At 40.5% G+C, this 20,720-nt stretch overlaps 1 protein-coding gene across 1 annotated transcript in view; it reads right to left on the reverse strand.

Moving 5' to 3' along the window:
• The window catches only part of SLC34A2 (solute carrier family 34 member 2), a 37,654-nt gene that overhangs the window by 10,065 nt on the left and 6,869 nt on the right, over nucleotides 1–20,720 (reverse strand). The window contains 11 exon segments of the mRNA XM_050947626.1: nucleotides 139–263; nucleotides 348–464; nucleotides 2,231–2,398; nucleotides 3,095–3,215; nucleotides 6,675–6,770; nucleotides 7,392–7,587; nucleotides 11,687–11,798; nucleotides 12,446–12,589; nucleotides 13,497–13,625; nucleotides 14,233–14,367; nucleotides 14,477–14,591. Coding sequence (XP_050803583.1) covers nucleotides 139–263; nucleotides 348–464; nucleotides 2,231–2,398; nucleotides 3,095–3,215; nucleotides 6,675–6,770; nucleotides 7,392–7,587; nucleotides 11,687–11,798; nucleotides 12,446–12,589; nucleotides 13,497–13,625; nucleotides 14,233–14,367; nucleotides 14,477–14,582 — 1,449 coding nt within the window. The 5' untranslated portion in view covers nucleotides 14,583–14,591.

The raw sequence follows: 20,720 nt of genomic DNA on the forward strand, positions 1-20,720 counted from the left end.
ATAGTCTGGTACTAATGTGGGATATTTTATACCAGCATGATTAAAGCTAAATCCTCCTTACGCCTTAATCCTCCTTACTCTGGCAAAATTCTCACTGACTTCAATCTGTAAGTAATAATAAGCATGATTTATACTGACCTGTAATGAATATCTTAATGTACTGCCTGGACTTGCTAAAGCCGCAAGTATAGCAGTCGTGGTCGTACCAATGTTAGACCCTAACGTAAGTGGGTAAGCACGCTCAATACTTATAACACCAATACCTAAAAGAAGAAAATAGGACTGAATATTTTGGACTGAAAAATATAAAATACGAGGCTTTAGAAATGGAACACCAAAGAACTTACCAACGAGCGGCGTAATAGCAGATGTGAAAACAGAACTGCTTTGAACAATGAACGTCATACCAGCTCCAACAAGCATCGCCAGGTATCCGGTTACCCAAGAAAAAGGATATGGAAAATCTGAAAAAGAAAAAAGGGAAGGCACGATTTTTAGAGTCACAAAATATTTTATGCTCTATGTAATACAGCTGTGAAAATATTATTATTATTTCTTATTTATTAGATGTTAAAGCTACTTGGGGCAATGACCATTTTTTGTTCTATGTTAGTACAGCACCTAAGACAGCGAAGCCCTGGTCTTTGAGTAGGGCTCCTAGGTGCTACCACAGTGCAAATAATAATAAAAGCATTTACATGGAGATCAACACAACAATGTATAGGTGCCTTTCAAGTTATAAACTGAAATAACAAGGCCTACGGTTTCCAAATTTCAGTTGCCTCAATTTTGGCAGCTTCAGATGCCTTCAATGAGCCTGTTTTTCAAAAAGCACTGAGAGCTCATTCTGTGAAAAATCGGGTCTCTTTAATGTGTCTCAAGCTGGGCACCTAAAAATCACTAATAACTTTTGAAAATATAGACCTAAAGACCCCAATTAGAGAGATAATGCACCATGTTTCCCTGAAGCCTGCAGTTTTGCCAGTCAGCTATGAAATCAGGACTTAATCAGTTGGGAAGAAGTGAAATAAGAAACCCAAGAAACTGACAAGTTCCAAATTAGATGTAAACATGGGAACTGACTAATTTTTTTCCTGAGCCGCTGCTGCCCTCTACCCCAGAGGAAGGAAGGGCCAGCAGCAAATCCTGTCTGTTTAACCTTCTCCCCATGCAGAGCACCATCTCTTCTTCCTCAGTCACACCTCTGTCAGGGCTGCCTCCCACTGCTGGTGAGGCCCACCCCTCTCCTCAATCTAGGAAGCAAAAGGGGATGGTGGCAAAAGCTGCACCTGGGTGAATGACCTATCACAGGGGTAGGCAACCTATGGCATGTGTGCCAAAGGCGGCACGCAAGCTGATTTTCAGCGACACTCACACTGCCCGAGTCCTGGCCACCAGTCCAAGGGGCTCTGCATTTTAATTTAATTTTAAATGAAGCTTCTTAAACATTTTAAAAACCTTATTTACTTTGCATACAACAATAGTTTAGTTATATATTATAGACTTAGAGAAAGAGACCTTTTAAAAATGTTAAAATGTATTACTGGCACACAAAACCTTAAATTAGAGTGAATAAATGAAGACTTGGCACACCACTTCTGAAAGTATCAGAGGGGTGGCCATGTTAGTCTGGATCTGTAAAAGCAGCAAAAAGTCCTGTGGCACCTTATAGACTAACAGACATTTTGGAGCATGAGCTTTCCTGGGTGAATACCCACTTCGTTGGATGCATGCACTTCTGAAAGGTTGCTGACCTCTGACCTTGCACAAAGTGGCTTTTTAATGAGACAGGTGGTCATAGAGATTGAAGCTGGATGCTCAGTCAGGAGAGGGAAAGGGAATTGTCCCTTTTTTCAACTAGCTCTAGCAGTAACATGAGGTGAAGGCCCCGTGCCAGAGGAAGCTGTCAGCACTTCAGTGGTATTTACTAAGGATATATATCTAGTAACCCCTAGGATTCTTACAGCTAATGATTATACAGTATATCAAAAACAGAGTCTGGACTTTGGTTCCTACGGCTTAATCAGCCACACTTCACAAGTGAAACATTCATTCATTGATTTATAAAAAGAAATGAAAGAAACACACTGACAAGTTGAAATATTATTCTAGAATTTCAGCTTATATTACTTCACTCGTGCCATCGCTTCAGCTCAGCCAGTGCAAAGTGTCAGTAAATGTGTTTATTGCCACAGTTATTCATAGTTAAATAGAAACAACACATAGTTACCGGTATTGAGCGTCTTCTTGATAACTGAGGCCACTTGTCCTTTAAGCACAGAATTCAGTAACTTAACTATCAGCACCAAACAGGTGCACAAAATTATCAAAGACCCTGCAAGCAGGATGAGACCGACAGCAAGATCAGCAAGATTTGTTCCTACGAAGAGATGCTGACCTAAAAAAGAAAAAGAAAGTCAAAGTAAGACTAGCCAGAATTGTATTTCTGTCACTAGGCCATACTGCTGTTCTTCCATAAATAGGCACAGTGGCATCAATGTCAAAGGTAGCAAAAAATCCTTACCTCATTGTCTGCCTAGTTTGGGTGTTTTAGGGGTGTGTGTGGATCTGCTATGGACATGGCTGTAAGATATCTAGCATCCCCACACAAAGGGGCAGACAGAGACAGAGACATGCCCATGTATGGGTAGTGAATCTCCATGCAACTTTGAGCAAGGGAGCGATACGCAAAGGCAGGAGCAAATCTTAGTATGTTCTTCAGGGCAAGATGAGTGTGTCACCCCTTCTCTGCCAAATGGTACTCACATGCCAATGAAGATGGTCAATCAAAATATCCAAGAAATCACTCTTGTAAAGTAACCCTAGGAACCTGTCACTGGACTTGTAAGGTGTGACGTGACATGGAAAACCTGTGCTGATTTTAGGGCTCCTAGCAAGAGATCTATGTGGGGTCTGAATGATGCAATGTTACCAAAAGGAAATTGGTCAATAACTCCAGAGGAGCTGGTCTGAATGTATGCAGCTGGCAAACTTCATTTTGCTTGTATCCCTTTATAATGATATGTTGTTCACTTCACACAAAATAAGTGTATCTAAAACCCATAACTTACAAATAAGTAGTATTTCTACTTACATTTTTTAATATTTTCTGTGAGAGACACATTTTTGATGGTCCACGTCAAGTTTCCATCAGTCCAGCAAAGGTCAGGGGATGTGCAGTTTTCTGAGACCGGAATGGTGACATTCTGCATTGTCTAGATATTGTCATGCAAAACAGACAATTTAATCAACTACATCCTTTGCATTAAAAACTAACATGCATAGGTTTTCAAGAACTGCAACAAAGCGTTCATATAATAAATGAAGAATGGTGAACAGGGCTAAGCTCAGTCTATATATAACTAATGGCACCCCACCAATGAAGAGGCAGACTTGCTTGTATTTTGAAAAAAGGCTGAGACTTCATTCAAGTTAATTAAAGTAATATGGTGGGGTGGGAAGGCTGTAGAATTCCTTGACAATCCCTATCCATCTCACTGCTTCCTTGAATCAAAGAAACTTATCTCCACTAGGGTCCTTAATTGAAAGTAGTGGAGACAGTGCTGCCTATTGGATAGAGCACTTGACTAGGATTCAGGACACCTGGTTCTACTACCACCTCTTCTTGTTGGGTGACCTTGGGCAAGTCACTTCACCTCTCTATGACTCAGTTTCCCCATCTGTAGAATGGAGATAATGCTACTGATGTTCTTTATAAAGCACTTTGAGATCTACTGATGAAAAGTGCTATAGAAGAACTAATTACTATTAGTGGGGACCTGTACTGGACCCCACACTTGTTCACCAGCCACAACCTTGCCCGTGAGGAGGGAAGTGACCAGTTCAGACTCTTGCCGTGCTGTCTGTGGTTTGCCAAGGCAGTCATGTTCTGCTATTTCAAAGCAGTAGCCTCGAGTAGATCAGACTCAGCTCTAGCGGATTCTTCATTCAGGGTGGCAGGCACACACAGACCCTGATTCTTCAGTTCACAGAGAAATGGTGTTATATAATACAAGGTCTGCAAATCCTAGCCAGATTAAGAAACCATGGAATGGATTGTTTGCTAAATTGTACAGCCCAAGAAAGTGCTTACCAGCCAGTTAGACTTTGAACTCTGACTTTCTGAGCCACTGACATTGTGACTGTCACCAGTCCACAGACAAGTTTTTCCGTTTCTGTTATCTCTCACTTTGTTGCCGCTACAGCCAGTGACAAATTGTCTGTACCTATGCTTGTAAGGGGTTTATTAAAACAGTTTTCTAACATTGTGTGTTTAAATGTACCAATTTAACAATATTTTTGAATGACAACACAGTAGGGGTTCTACACATCTCTTCTTTCCTTTCCTTCATATGAATTTTTATTCATCAGAGACACAGGACTAAGCTTGCAATTTAATAAATACAAGAGAACTTATTGTCTAGGATTTATAGTAGTCTCTGAAACCAGGGGTTATTGTAAGTAAAGCATGAAACCTTACAATGTTTAATGAATCTCCTGCAAATTCAGCAGCAATTACTGCCCATTTATTGCCAAATGTTACTTACTGTATTTTTACAACATTACCACTCTCAGCAGAGCTTCTGAAATAGCCGCTGGCAAAAGCAAAACCAACCATTTAGTATTAGAGCCAAGCAATATGCTGTTGTTGTAGGACCTGATTCTAATATACTTTCATTGAGAAGTATCTTATTCCCCAACCCGTCCCACTGGTTTCAATGAGATTACTCAAGGAGTAATCAGAATCTAGCCTTTAGAATATATGTTTAAAGAGGTGTGCATGGTCACCTTTTTAATGGACGAGAACCTGCTCCTCTTACTCATGCTGAGCAGTACCTTACTCTGAAAGTAGTCTCACTGAAATCTAGTACGGTAGTTCTCAGAGGAAGTAAGGGTGACAGAATCTAGCCCATTATAAACTGATATTGGGCTGTATTCTATTAAACAAATGGGATTTGAGTGCAAAAATCAAAAGGGAAACATGATCTACTGGTTTTTATGGGGTCACTGCTTTGCAGAAGGGACTATAGAGAATCTAACACAACTCTTATCTTAAGAACTATTTTTAGAGCATTTTGTACTGGTGAAAGATGGTAGATTGATAGTCCTGCTAAGTGACATTTTGTATTTGTCAACAGAAAAGTTACTATATGGGTAGGGACAGTGCAAGCTTCCCACACTGCCCTGTCAATACACCTCAACTCTGATCTGGAGTTACCAAATCTGTCCGAATAGCTATTCAATATTTGGCCTCTCTGCTGAGACGGTTTGTTTAGTTTGTTTTTAAAATTAATTGTTTCCTTGAGTTGCAGTTCTAGAACAACAAATGTATCCATGCACATCAAACTGTATGTATTTCATTATATCCCTCTTCCCACATGCTCCATGTAATCACTTATCTTCTTAGTGGGAACTTTCAAAGACATGTTTGACAGTTGGGTGGCCAAATCTCATTGAATATTAATGAGAAGTGAGTGCCTAACTCCATTAGGCTCATCTGAAAATTCCAACACTAGATTTTAAATTCTTCAGAGCTGGAATTGTGTCTTCTTATGCATTTGGGGCCGCTGACTTGGAGACTTTGGGCATTACTGTAATACATATGAGAAGTGATAACATTCTCATTAAGAGCACCAAGGGATCTTTAACAGACCAGTTTTTATTTAAATGAAGCACGGAACAAGATCCAAATCCTGTAGTCTTTAATCTAGCAAAATGGATATTGATGTTAACTTCTGAAAGAAATTCCTTTAATTGGGAGTTTTGCCTTTGTTATGAATTCTGGTTAAGCTCCAAGTCAGGTTGGTCACAAAGCAGTTTTCCAAGAATACTAAAATAGGCAAAAGACTGCACTAATGCACATCAGAATAAACTAGTTCTGTATTGGTTTGTCAGATCAACTCACTGGAATGCTGCCATACTGCAGTGGTCTCATGCTTGAATATTTAGCTTTGCTATTTATATCTTCACCTCAGTGTTTTATGTCAGGGGCACTATTCTGTTCTGCTGAAATTCATGCTTCATTGCAGATGACTTTCACCTCTTTTTGTTAATTATTTTTACTGTAGTAGCACCATAAGTCCCCAGTCATAGGGACCCACAGTGCTTGGCATTGTGCAAACACCTAGTAAGAGACAGACCATGCCCTGAAGAGCTTACAATATAAATGGACAAGACAAAAAAGGGGTGGGAGGAAGGTAGTATTATTACCATCGCTGTGTTGCACATATTCTCCACATGCAGGAAGTCTGCAGCAGCACCAGAAATTTAAAATAATAGTGGATTTAGGAGGGTTTTCTTTTTCTTTTTGACTCAAGACAATCACAATGACAAATCAAAAGGTGTACAGCATCGTTCAATGTCAGACACACTAGGCCAAATTCATACTTGGTACAACTCCTTAGACTTCAGTAGAGGTACAAGAATGTTAGACTTTGTTCATTTATTTTATGCAACAAATAAAACTAATCTCAAAATAATCTCACAAACTGCATATATTAGAATACCTTACCCAACTACTGTAAATAACATTAGTAGTAACAGAAAAAGATCTTTTTTGTGCTGTGGATGTATTTATAATACTGTCAAACTATTTCCTTCTATATGAAGGAGTGATAGTTAAGCAACAATATCTTTCCTTAAGAGCACAAAAGCTATTTTAACACAATACTTACCACATTTGTTTTAGTTTTGCACCAAGTCTTTACCAGGGATTTGTTTTTTGCTCCTTCCTCATTTGTAGCAATTGCATTTATTACTGATTTATCAAGCTAAAAGAGAAGAAACAAATAGAACACAGTAATTCCAGTCTGTAGTTTGGATCTGTAAAATTAGAGCCAAGCCTACTCATCTAACTCCTCCAAGTAGTCCCACCAATAGGTTTGCTAACATGAGTAAAGCAAACATGACCTTAGAAGTGGCCTGATCTCCTGCCCAGCAAGAAATACAAACAGGGGTTTATCTCCTGGAAAAATAATCTTCTTTATAATCTGAAACATGCATCCTTTGCCCCATGTACTAGACCAAATCAGCCATCAGCTACCCCTCATTTAAACAAACACACATGGTTGATTTCATATAAACTCAACTTCTCCACGTATCAATTTCCCTGTTCACTCTATTTTTCATCAATTGCCTAACTCCCAAACAACCTTCCCACAAGTGCCTGCCTTGAGTGTCAGCATTAAATTGACAATTTTTTCTGAAATATTTGAAACATGCATCTAATACATAAGATTTCAGGAAATGTGAAACAAAAACATAAAATAAAATAAAAAATGAGCTTTTCTGTCATGAGTCCAGTAATACTAACATGCAGCCTGGCAGCCTCAGAGCAGTTTGATTAACTGAAGATGAATCAAGCAAGAGGCCTCATTAAAGTGAGAGCTTACCTGGATGATAAGCTTTGTAAAAGGATCTGTGATGACTTTTAGCAGCTCAGGGGCATCTTCGCCACTCTCAAGATTAAAGGAATCAACTATAACATTAGTGAGACGATAAAGATAACCAGACACTACTTCCAGGGGCAACAACACAAACACTGAGAGCCAGTTAAAGAAATCATGGACTGTAGCTCCAGCAAAGGCCCTGCAAAAAGAAATTTAAAAAGATGATTTGCAGTTTGAATAACACATACGGATAAAGGATGTAATCATATGGGTTGGAAAGGAGCCTGCACTGAGGCAGGAATGATTTCATTTTTGGGGCCAAAATCTGCCATCCTGTCTCACAGTGCACAGAATCTTACATGCAATTGACAAAATGGACCCCGAGGAATTAAAACATCAAAGGAGAACAGACAAATGAAGCAATTCTCCCTGAAAGAGGGGTGTCATATCTTGCCTTAACTATTTCCAGTGAAAGTCACTGCATAATCTCTATTAGCTCATTCCATCACTCAACTCTAGTTATACTGTTTTCCCCTAATACTTAGCCTGACTTTTTCCTGCTGTAGTTAAAACCTTTCTTCCTATCCTTACCCAGCAGCGTGAATTATGTATCCCTATCCTCTTTATAGCAATCCTGTAAATATTTGCAAACAATTACTGTAGATCTCCCTTCCGGGCTTTCTTTTCTGCAGACTGAACATTCACAGTTTTTTCCCCATAGGTCTTCTTTTCCAAGTCTTTAATCTTTAATCTCCTTTAATTCTCTCCAGTTTGTCTATATATGTTTTAAAATGTGGTTCCTAAAACTAAAAACCTAATGCTGTAAGCCAAGGAAACATGTTTTCCAAATGTTAATCTGTTTGATACCTTAGGTTTGCAATATTGCTTGAGGGTAAAATATTAGTGGAAGTTGGAACATTAGAATTGGACAATGGAAATGGAAGTCAAATCCTAGTGAGGCAAATAGAAAGGAGCACAAACACTGCCAGCTTAAGTGCAAGAGTGTAATAAGAAAAGCCAAAGAGGAGTTTGAAGAACGGCTAGCCAAAAACTCCAAAGGTAATAACAAAATGTTTTTTAAGTACATCAGAAGCAGGAAGCCTGCTAAACAACCAGTGGGGCCCCTTGATGATCAAGATATAAAAGGAGCTCTTAAAGATGATAAAGTCATTGCGGAGAAACTAAATGGATTCTTGGCTTCAGTCTTCACGGTTGAGGATGTTAGGGAGATTCCTAAACCTGAGCCAGCTTTTGTAGGTGACAAATCTGAGGAACTGTCACAGATTGAAGTGTCACTAGAGGAGGTTTTGGAATTAATTGATAAACTCAACATTAACAAGACACCGGGACCAGATGGCATTCGCCCAAGAGTTCTGAAAGAACTCAAATGTGAAGTTGCAGAACTATTAACTAAGGTTTGTAACCTGTCCTTTAAATCAGCTTTGGTACCCAGTGACTGGAAGTTAGCTAATGTAATGACAATATTTAAAAAGGGCTCTAGAGGAGATCCAGGCAATTACAGACCGGTAAGTCTAAAGTCGGTAAAGGGCAAATTAGTCGAAACAATAGTTAAGAATAAAATTGTCAGATACATAGAAAAACATAAACTGTTGAGCAATAGTTAACATGGTTTCTGTAAAGGGAAATCGTGTCTTGCTAATCTATTAGAGTTCTTTGAAGGGGTCAACAAACATGTGGACAAGGGGGATCCAGTGGACATAGTGTACTTAGATTTCCAGAAAGCCTTTGACAAGGTCCCTGACCAAAGGCTCTCACGTAAATTAAGCTGTCATGGGATAAAAGAGAAGGTCCTTTCATGGATTGAGAACTGGTTAAAAGACAGGGAACAAAGGGTAGGAATTAATGGTAAATTCTCAGAATGGAGAGGGGTAACTAGTGGTGTTCCCCAAGGGTCAGTCCTAGGACCAATTCTATTCAATTTATTCATAAATGATCTGGAGAAAGGGGTAAACAGTGAGGTGGCAAAGTTTGCAGATGATACTAAACTATTCAAGATAGTTAAGACCAAAGCAGATTGTGAAGAACTTCAAAAAGATCTCACAAAACTAAGTGATTGGGCAACAAAATGGCAAATGAAATTTAATGTGGATAAATGTAAAGTGATGCACATTGGAAAAAATAACCCCAACTATACATACAATATGATGGGGGCTAACTTAGCTACAATGAGTCAGGAAAAAGATCTTGGCGTCATCGTGGATAGTTCTCTGAAGATGTCCAAGCAGTGCGCAGAGGTGGTCAAAACAGCAAACAGGATGTTAGGAATCATTAAAAAGGGGATAGAGAATAAGACTGAGAATATATTATTGCCCTTATATAAATCCATGGTATGCCCACATCTCGAATACTGTGTACAGATATGGTCTCCTCACCTCAAAAAAGATATTCTAGCACTAGAAAAGGTTCAGAAAAGGGCAACTAAAATGATTAGGGGTTTGGAGAGGGCCCCTTTTGAGGAAAGATTAAAGAGGCTAGGCCTCTTCAGCTTGGAAAAGAGGAGACTAAGGGGGGATATGATAGAGGTATATAAAATCATGAGTGATGTGGAGAAAGTGGATAAGGAAAAGTTATTACTTATTCCCATAATACAAGAACTAGGGGTCACCAAATGAAATTAATAGGTAGCAGGTTTAAAACAAATAAAAGGAAGTTCTTCTTCACACAGTACACAGTCAACTTGTGGAACTCCTTACCTGAGGAGGTTGTGAAGGCTGGGATTATAACAATGTTTAAAAGAGAACTGGATAAATTCATGGTGGCTAAGTCCATAAATCGCTATTAGCCAGGAAGAGTAAAGAATGGTGTCCCTAGCCTCAATTCATCAGAGGATGGAGATGGATGGCAGGAGAGAGATCACTTGATCATTGCCTATTAGCTTCACTCCCTCTGGGGCACCTGGCATTGGCCACTGTCGGTAGACAGATACTGGGCTAGATGGACCTTTGGTCTGACCGGTACGGCTGTTCTTATGTTCTTATGTACGATGCAGCCACACAGTGAATATTATTTGGACTGCTAGCAGGCACTTGTCATTTTTTTATTCTTTCTTTGAAATGTGAATGTATCAATCCATTTCATCCACCACAAGAGCGATGTGAACAGTAAGGCTATTAACAGATAGATATGATTATTAATAATTATATTATGAAGCAACTTTTTCAATTTACTTTAGCAACTAAAGTTTCTCCCTTTTATACATTATTTAGCTCTAACAAACTATTTGGTAGGTGATGTGTATGTCGTTGACAAAGACTGGTAAGATTCAGAGGGACAACACATAGAAATATGTTTTGGGTAAATGTATTTCACGCATCTGGTTATATGCACATATTCATTATTATTTGTACTGAATGACAAGGTGCTAAAGTCTCACTCCCACCCCATTTTTACTGCTGTCTATCAGTAAGCTAGCAGAATACCTTTGTAGTGTCAAGATAGTAATCCACAAACTGGTAATGGATACGGTCAGTGGTTAGAATGTTTCACTTTCCTCATTTTACCATATCTTACCTACTGTGGAATTGACAGACGTTGAAAAAAACCATAAGGAGAGTAAACAACAGGTAGAAAACATTTTATCTAGTGTAACATTAATCTCTACTGTGTAGACAAAGTTTTTCTTTGCCCGTTTTAGAGATACGGTGAAATGAGGGTAGAAAAGCAGGCACTCTTCAAATTCCACTGGCTGGAAAGATTTTACTAGCTCCTGTGACATTCCTGATCTCTAAAAAGAAGGATTCTATTAAGCAAGAGTAGAATCTCTTAGAACTGTGGAACTTTTCAATGGAACCACTATGCATCTTTTCAGATGTATTTTCAATTAGACTACCTTATGTCTAGGTTGTACTGTACTTTATAGTGGCACATAGCTGATGAACAAAGGGACATGGTACTTACTGTACTACCAAAGCTGACTACTTTATGAAGCAGAAAGCTACATAATTGCCATGTAATTATGTATGATGACTAGGCAGGACACAGCCTATTGAGGTCTATCACAAAATTCCCCTTGATTTAAGTGAGACAGGATTACATTTTCAAGATTGTTGACTAAATGTTGATTTATTTTAATTAGTTTATATCCAAGAATATAACTGAAACTGCACAATAACTCATTAAATGTAGCGTTAGAAATGTACTTTCACCTTTCCAAATTATAAAACATCCCTTTGGACAATTAAACTGTAAGGTGGCTACTGTGGTGATAAGAACACAAAAGAAAGCCTGCTAGAGGAGGTGAAAATAGGCTCTGAAGGGCTAAGATTAAAGCACAATACCTTCTAAATTCATTCCTGTCTCCAGCTTGCATGAGTGCCACAATTGTGTTTGTGATTGAGGTACCAATATTTGCCCCCATTATGATAGGAATAGCAGCCTTTACACTCAGCACTATAAAGTAAAAAAGGAGCATTAGGAGAAAATCAATCCTTCAGCACACATTTTACATTCATCCTATAGAAGTCAATGGGAGCTCTGCCACTGACTTCAATGGGATCAGGATTTGTCCTGTTAAGTAACTGTAATCAAGCACTATAATCTAAACAAGTTATTTTATTAAAGCACCTTGAGAACGTGCTACATGATTAGTCTGATTCTTCGAAGGTCATGCTCTGCATCTGCAGCATACTGGTTTTATGCCACTGCCACAAGATGTGAAAGTAGTAGAAATTCTGTCTTATCTTAAGCATTATCCCGCATGCAACTCTCACAGAACTAAACCTCAGAAGAAAACCAGTTACAGTAACTTTGTTGGTAGAACGAAGTATGCAAGTGCTGCTGAAGTTAACAAATCTAGTGTCAGTGAACCAAACAAATTTTACATAGTTGTGGGGTCGGGTGGGAGGGCTGGTTTTCTATGCTATGTGTCCATTTTTAATTGCTGTCCATTTCTTATTTTGTATCAGGATGAAATAACAGTGAGGTTGTTTTCCTGCAGTCCCTTTCCTCATTTCCAATGTTTTTATACCTGGAGGTAAAAAGTGCTGAATGTAAAGGTCTGAGGGTGATCTGCACTAGCTTATTGTAAGCAGACTTACATGTAGAAGACACCATGCTGACTATAATGGATGAGGAAGTGCTAGAGCTCTGCACCATGACTGTCACCAAAACTCCAATCACCAAACCAGCAACAGGATTTGACAGCACAGATCCGTCTCGAAAAATGTCCCCTGCTGCTTTACCTATGTAAAGGAATTATTTTAGTGAGAAAGTGCCGTGTATAGTCGATAGTAAATAAGACAGCATTTTGTGAAAGATCGTAAAAACAATATGCATGTGGCCATGCCTGTCAGTCTAAAGTGATATAACCCAGTGATCCAAGTTCAGATCCTGAACATAGTTTCTAGCCTTCTGAGTGATCAGGGAACACCTTACATTTTTCTCTTTCCTTTGGTTGACTGAAAAATCAGCAACGGTGATGGGCCCCAGAGAGAACTGTATCTAGCCTACTTTGTCTGAGGGAAGGCCATCAAAATTGGGAAAGGGATTGAGGTTTGGGAGAGAAACCCCTGAGGGAAAAAAAAGAGTAATAGCTTTATAGACTCTAAGGCCAGAAGGGACCATCATGATCATTGTACAAAGATGTAGTTAGTCTTAGGGGGATCTTCAAAAGGAGCAGCTGTCTGAGGCACAGATATGGGTAGAGTACTGATAGGTCCAAATCCCTCTATATTTTGCCTTACTTTCAGCATGACCCTGTGGTGGTGGCGGCAGTTACCTGAGCCTGGGGCACAGGAAACCTGGGACCATGAGAGCTTTCAATAAGCATCCAGTTTTAAATCTCTCCACAGTAAAAAGGTTTTCACATATTGAAGATAACATAACTACACCTGTGTATTTAACAATCACTAAAATAAAAGGGACTTCCAAAATAAACTGGGATCACCAATCTCTAATGTCAACACCACTCTGGAATTTTGGAAACAAAGGCATCCTGCAACAAAGGGAGATCAACATTCAATCACAGAGGACTCCCTCTGTATATTCTCTCTAGGTTGATATTCTTTAATTAGTTACTTTATTTTGAATTGAATTAGATTCAACAGCCCACCCAAAGCCTAACCTGATACTTCATAAGCATTTTCATACCTCCTACCAACTGGAAGGCAGAGCTCAGTATATCCAAGGAACACACAAAGAAGTAGAGTAGTCCAAGCAAGGCAATAAACTTTGCTATCGCTGTGAGTACACTGATGATTTTTCCTTTGTTATCCAGGTCTGCAAAACATAAGATAAGTGTTTGTGTATCAAATAGTTACGTATTTGGCACTTCTTTTTGAACTATTTAGCACTTCTAGCAAGTCTCCCATCCATAGTCCATGGAGTCAAGGATACTGTTGTGAGCTCTATGGATGATAAACCCAAAGGAATGCTCTTGTTAATAAAATTTTAACTACAGCATCACTGCACATAAAAGCTTTTAATATACTTTAAAGATTCAGTGAAGTTTGAAATTCATCCTTATTTTTTTACTGTTCACTTTTAGGTTTTTACCACATATAATGGGGTTAATGAAAGGCTGATATTAACATACTGCTTGACAGCTTTCATCCACAGCTCTCACAGTGCTTTAAAATGGTGGGTAAAAGGTATTACAATCTCATCATCCACAGGATCTGAGGAAATATTATAGCCCCATTTTACCAATGGGGAAACTGAAGCAGAATGGTTAACACCAACATTTTAAAACCTGTGTGCCTAAGAGGAGGATTTTAAATTCATTTCTCCAGAAACTAACATTTGAGAAGAAATGGCTAAGATAAAGAGCACAGAAGATGAGAAGAAATAAAGACATGTAGATAAGTTGCGTATTGACAGGTTGTACCTCCCCACTTGACCCCAGTGTCCTGAAGCACTGGCATACTCCAAGGGTCTTCTTCTTGCCCTGGCTCATCTATCAAGGCAATGTTGGAATGTGCAGGCTGAAGTCCACCTTTACTTCGAAGTGAACCCACATTGTCTGTTGAAATAAAACACAAACAAACCAAATTGATTACTTGCCATCTTTCTCCATAGCACAACTGTAAGGTTTTTATAGCCGTGTAAATTATATGGAAGCAGATATTTACCTTTTGTTTTTTCTCCACCTTTTTCAGACATGGCCTTGTCTTGCTTAGAGGAGTCTTCAGTATAATTATTGGGTTGAGAATTTTCCAACTGAGGCCAAGGAGCCATGATCTGACACTAAAAAAATACATTGATTAATGTCAGAATCTGATGAAAACACTCTTCAGTGTATGACAAGAGAAAGGATTACCTCTAAAAACAACAGAGAGAAAACAACTCATCCTTGAACTCTGTTCTTTTTTAACCTTATTGAATTAATGCATTTTATTTGTGAAACCATATTTTAGCTTTACTTGTGAAACTTAGGCCACTACAAGCTATACTGTTATGAGCTGCATAAAAGCTTGTTATGATTTGAATTAAAAACTTGTTCAAGCTGATGTGTGAACATGCCCGTCATTTAAGAGGTTGTAAGAGACAGCTGAGGAGTCACACCTAAAACAAGATCTAACAGAGTCTGCCCAGAAACGAACACCATGGGGGCAAGGAGTTCCTCTGGGTATTGTGACTGGGGAGGTATGAGAGAGTGAGGGAAGGTAGAACACACAGAAACTGAGACCACACAAGAACAAAGAGAGACAGAGGCAAAAAGCAAGAAAGCCAAGCAGTAGCCTGTGAGCACAGTGTGACCCTGGGTAAAACTAGAGAGAGAGCTTTTGGATCTGTTGGCTAAAGAGGCTTGGGGCTGTAATCTAAAAAACTGCTCCTTTTGTTCTTGGTTCCTCCTGTGTTTGGAGAAACAGGACTTAGTCTCTTTTACCCAATCTTGTTTATTTACAAGTTATGTACTATCGGACTCCATCAATTTCTACTTCTAACTGGAAAATCCCCAGGGCCCCAAAATTTGACTAGTCACTTGGCTCAAAAAGGGGCAACGCTGGTGTTAGCCTTGGGATCCAATTTCCAAGGAGAAAGAGTGTGAGCTGGTATTTCTGCTAAACCAAGATGGAAGGGCCGTCCTTAGGCATACACCGCATATGCAGCTGCATAGGGCACCTGAAAATTTGGGGCACCCCTGGATCTCAGTGTCCACCCTCCCGCCTGTTCCTATCCCTGTTCTGACCCTTCCCACAGGTTCCCACCACAGCTGGCTGCTGCAGCCTGGGGGGTCTTTCTCGGGAGAGGATCTAGTACTTAAAAGTGAAAAAGCCTTCAGTCTGCCAGACCTATTAGCACAACATTGAAACTGTTAAAGAGCCATTCAAGTGGTGATTAAGCCATTTAATAGGCATTTGCCAACCTCCAGGTATATACTGTCAGGCCATGGCTACACTTACAGTTCTGCAGCGCTGGTAGTTACAGCTGTGTTCATACAACTGTGTAGGGCCAGCGCTGCAGTGTGGCCACACTGACAGCTAACAGCGCTGCAGTGTCGCCACATTTGCAGCATTTGCAGCGCTGTTGGGAGTGGTGCATTGTGGGCAGCTATCCCAGCATTCAAGTGGCTGCAACGTGCTTTTCAAAAGAGGGGGGTGGGGTGGAATGTGACAGGGAGCTGGAGGAGACAGACAGAATGGATTTTTGGAACTGACACTGTTCTCAGCTCCCTGCCTTGCAAGTTCTAAGGACTGGAAGATACACAGTGCCTACCTTCAATCATTTTAAAAGTTCTGACCCTTTCCCCCACCCCTCTCTCATTCAATAAATGCAAATTATGCACTCCTAAATAGCGAGACCAGATAAGCATCTGCTCAACACGGACTTCCCCCTCCCCCTCTGCCGTGTGAGAGTGCTCTTTCTCTCTTCAAGCAAACAGCTGTGAACATTCCAAAGTAATTCCTCTGCCTGCCTCCGCTCGCTCAGCAAACAGGAGCTGTGTTTGTTTTTTAAATAAGCAGTTTGGCTGAACTCCGAGCTCCCCCTTTCTTCCGGTTTGTTGTGGACAGGAATTCTGGGATACCTCCTTATACCCCGGAGGTCAATAAAAGCGCTGGTGGGGTCCACACTTGCTGACCAGTGCTGGATCACTAGTGCTGGAATCGCTACACCCGAGGCTCGACCGGGTGTACAGCCAGCGCTGCAACCAGGGAGTTGCAGCGCTGGCCATGCTTTGCAAGTGTGGCCACATCCTAAGTTGCAGCGCTGTAACCCCCTCACCAGCGCTGCAACTCTCTAGTGTAGCCATGGCTTCAGTTTCTGAATTTAATGACAAAAACAGTTGTGCATGACTGTAATATTTACCCAGAACATGTTAGTCTACAGGACCTTAGTTTAAAATTTGCTTTAAAAATATTTCATTAGTGTGTTCCTGAAGATTATAAAATCACATCACTAAAAAATCCTTGCATAGATTTTTAGATGCCCAATCTGGGTATTCATCTTTAGCCTTAAATGCTTGGATCTTCAGACATATAGTTTTCTAAATAAATCCTTCAAAAGGCCACCCTTATCTAAAATACACATGCAAACCCAGGCAGCTATCGGGCACAGGGGCACCAGTTTAATATACTGCATAGGGCCCCATAAATCCTAAGGACGGCCCTGCAAGATGGAACAAATACTGGGGATGCTTGCAGAAATCAGAAGTGGCCAGCTGAACTTAAAACAAGACCTGAAACAGGAGCTGGAAGCTTCACAAATGGAATTGAAGCAGCACCTGGAGGTTCGCCAGAAAGGGCTCAGAGATGACTTGCAGACAGAAATGAAACCTCTGTGGGAGCAAAAACTGCAAAGGGTCCGGAGAGATTGGTCTGGACATGTCCATGCTGGAATAGTGATGAGGTGACCAGCAATCTGACTGGCATAGATCAGCAGTTCTTCAGTGAAATAGTGGAAGCTAAGCAAACTTTAGACAAGCTTCAATTTGCCAACCAAGACGAGCTGCAGCAAGGACTTATGGAGCTAAAAATTCACCTCTGGAAGGAAATCAAAGGGTCACAGACCAGTGGAAGGCAGCAGCGTGGAGAGGAGTTGAGCTACCTAGCACACTTTGTTAAGATTGGACGTTTACAACAGTTTTCTACCCTGTTCGTAACCTACAGAGGCCTAGGAGGAGAGGTCTGTCCCAGCTCAAATAAGGCAAAATCTTTGATTAAAAAAAGCTTCCGGGGAGGTTTTTTTGGCCCAGGTTAACCTTGTAATTGAATGGCTGGGAGGAAGGATAAAGAGGAGGGTTACTAGCAGCAAGCTTGGGGGGCCCAGCTCTGATTGTGCTGCAGAACTTACCCAGACCTTTGACCTGTTGTTTGGATCTAGCCATTACCTGAGCTGGCCAGGGCACAGCTAGGAGCTGGAAGGAGAGGGAATGAACCCTCACCTGAACTGGCAGAGTATGTGTAGAGACTTATGTTCTTGGCATACCAGATACTACAGAGGCCTTCCAGGATACACTGGCATTGGACCAATGTATAGATGTTCAGCTGGACTTGGACTTGCCAATCAAGATTAGCAAAAGGAGACCAAAGACCCTCCAAGAGGCTGTGAAATTTTCCTGTTGAACTTGAAGCTTTTCTTTCAGTAGTGCACCAGAAGAGAAAGCAGCTGCTAGTGACCGAGATGGAAACTGATTGTCATGAGCCCTGTAAGTACAGCTCTGTATCCAATATGTATGACGAAAGAGGGAATTTAAATTTGGTACATGACAATATTGAATGATTAGAACAAATGATAAACGTGGTTTGTAAAAAGAAGAAATTGCCAATAATGCAAAAATAGGTCAGTTAAATTCTGCTACTGTGCCAAAATTGGCCCAAAAAGAAGGATTATTATAAATTTAAGGCAGGTCTAAAGTCTCTAGTGAAAGCCTTTCTCCTGGACTGGGAAACAGGTGATACCAAGTTGAAGGAGCAAAGCTTATGGAGGTACAAAGATCAGACCCAGAGTTTTGGTTTAATAGCCCAGATCTAAGCAATAGTAAGAGGAGTTTGGCTATCGAGTACATATGACGATCTGTGTTGTGTATAGGGATAGTTGACACAGACTCAAATATAATGGTTATTAGACCAGACATGCTAAAAAGGCTACCCAACTCCCCAGACAGTAACAGATGCTTAGAGTTTCTAGAGAACTGCTCCTATTACAGAAAGTTCATTTGTGGGTTTCCAACTATTGCAAAACCACTGCATAGATTGGGTGAGAAAAGGAAACAATATCAATGGTCAGCAAAGTGTGATGTAGCATTTTCAGAAGTGAAAAGCCTCTTGTGATGGTGCCTTGCTTGGCCTAGCCATGTTTCAAAACCCCCTTTGGAAACTGGACACAGATACTAGTGCTTATGATTGGAGGAAAATATTGACACAAGAATACAATGGACTTGAGCGGGTGGTAACTTATTATAGCAAAAATCTAAGTTCCCCAGAGCGAAATTACTGCACTGACCAAAAGGAACTCCGGCAGTGGTTAAATCTACAGAATGTTTTTCTCACTGTTTGTATGGGAGGAAGTTTATGGTCAGGACCAACCAATGCTTCCCTGCAATGGCTCTTTAGATCCACGAATTCTAAGGGACAGCTTGTCAGGTGGTTGGAAAAACTGCAGTGCTAAGATTTCAAAATCACATGCAGATGTGGCCATAGGCATAGTAATGTTCCTGCCTTGTCCAGGCAGACTTGTTGGGACACTAATTTGAAAACACTGCCCCAAGTGGGAGAGCAAGGAATTAGTTGCTCAGTGGAACAGGTCTGCCTCTCTTCCTCTATTTGCAGAAGTGCCCAGTGTTCCTGGTTTATCCTCTGGAACAATGGGGATAGGGTTGCCGGAATGGAACCCAGAACAAACTAAAAACTTACCAGAGAGAGGATTCTGATCTCATGATAGTGTATAATTAGAAAATCAACTATCAAACACAGCCACCCTGGAATATGGTCTCCTCCCACAGTAGCACCATTAAAGCTTCCTAATCATTGGGAATTTAAATACTGCTGGACATTTTGGATTTGCAAAACCTTAGCCAAGCTAAAAGAAAATTTCTGTTGAGTAAAATGAAGGCAGGACATAAAAAGTCAGTGCAGGAAATGTGATGCTTGCTTTACAAAGAAGGGTCCCCCTAAAACTGGGAGAGCCCCTTTGCAGCAGTATTTTGTGGGAGGCACCAGTGCAGAGCATTGCCATTGATGCTCTCACGCTGTTGCTTGAGGCAGAGGCTGGCACTCAATATTTGCTGGTAGCTATAGATTATTTTGAAAATGACCTGAGGTATATCCATTAAGAAATCAAGAGACTGTGATAGTAACAGAGGTCTTAGTGAAGGTATTCACAAGATTTGGGACCCCGAGTGAGTTACAGAGCAAGGGAGAAACTTGGAATCCAAAGGTTTTCAACAGGCTTGTGAGATTCTAGGCATCCACAAAAGCACACCCACAATCTGATGGGACAGTGGAGAGGTCAATAGGACTTTTGAGGTTCAGCTGGCTACATCTGTAGAGCACCACCAAAGGGACAGAGCCCAGCATATTCCATTCATTTCGATGTTATATAAAACAGCAATGAGAGTACAAAGTGTTCCCCAGGTTTGGGCATGAGCTATGGACCCCAGAAAACCTCTAGTATGAAGTTCCTGAAAAGGAACAAAGGGAATGGAACCCAAAACTGAAAAAGCTAACGCTTTTGCTGGGGAAAATTTGAGGATAGCCTCTGATAAAATGAAAAGCCTCTGTGACATCATGGCATATAGACAATATTTTAGAAGCAAGGACGTGGTCTGGTTTCACATTCCTAGAAGAAAGAAAGGTAGGACCCCTAAGCTAGATAAACCTTGGGATGGACCCTATACAGTACTGTCCCAAATAAACAAAGTGGTATACAAAATAGAGTTGGGTCCCAGGACTAAACCCAAAGTTATCCAGAAGGATCATCAAGGGCAGTGTCAGAGAGATAGGATTTCAGCATGGTTGCTTTCCAAATTGGAGAATGTAACTGTGGATGCTGAGGCTGGGAATGTTGTGACAGTAATGAGTCCCAGCCCCAGACAGAATAAGCAGGAACTGTCATAGCCAGCAGTTCCACAGAAACAACAGACACACCTCAGGAGCACTGAAAGGAAATCCAGGGAGAAAAAAGCCCCCAAACAGATTTGGGTGGGAATAAAATTATTGTATGTTGGTGAAGTGAAATTACTCTGACAGAAAGACACTGTAAATAGTTAAGCTTGGGTTTAGTCCTGGGACCCAACTGCATCCTGTATGCCACTTCATTTATTTGGGACACTCCTGTTCAGGGCCCATCTCAAGGGTATGTAAATAGCTACGCTTGTATCGTTTGTAATCATTTGTGTTAAATTATTCATTTTCTTTCTGTTTGGGATGGGTT

Source organism: Gopherus flavomarginatus, chromosome 3 (assembly GCF_025201925.1).
Source record: "Gopherus flavomarginatus isolate rGopFla2 chromosome 3, rGopFla2.mat.asm, whole genome shotgun sequence".
In the NCBI taxonomy this organism is placed as follows: domain Eukaryota; kingdom Metazoa; phylum Chordata; order Testudines; family Testudinidae; genus Gopherus; species Gopherus flavomarginatus.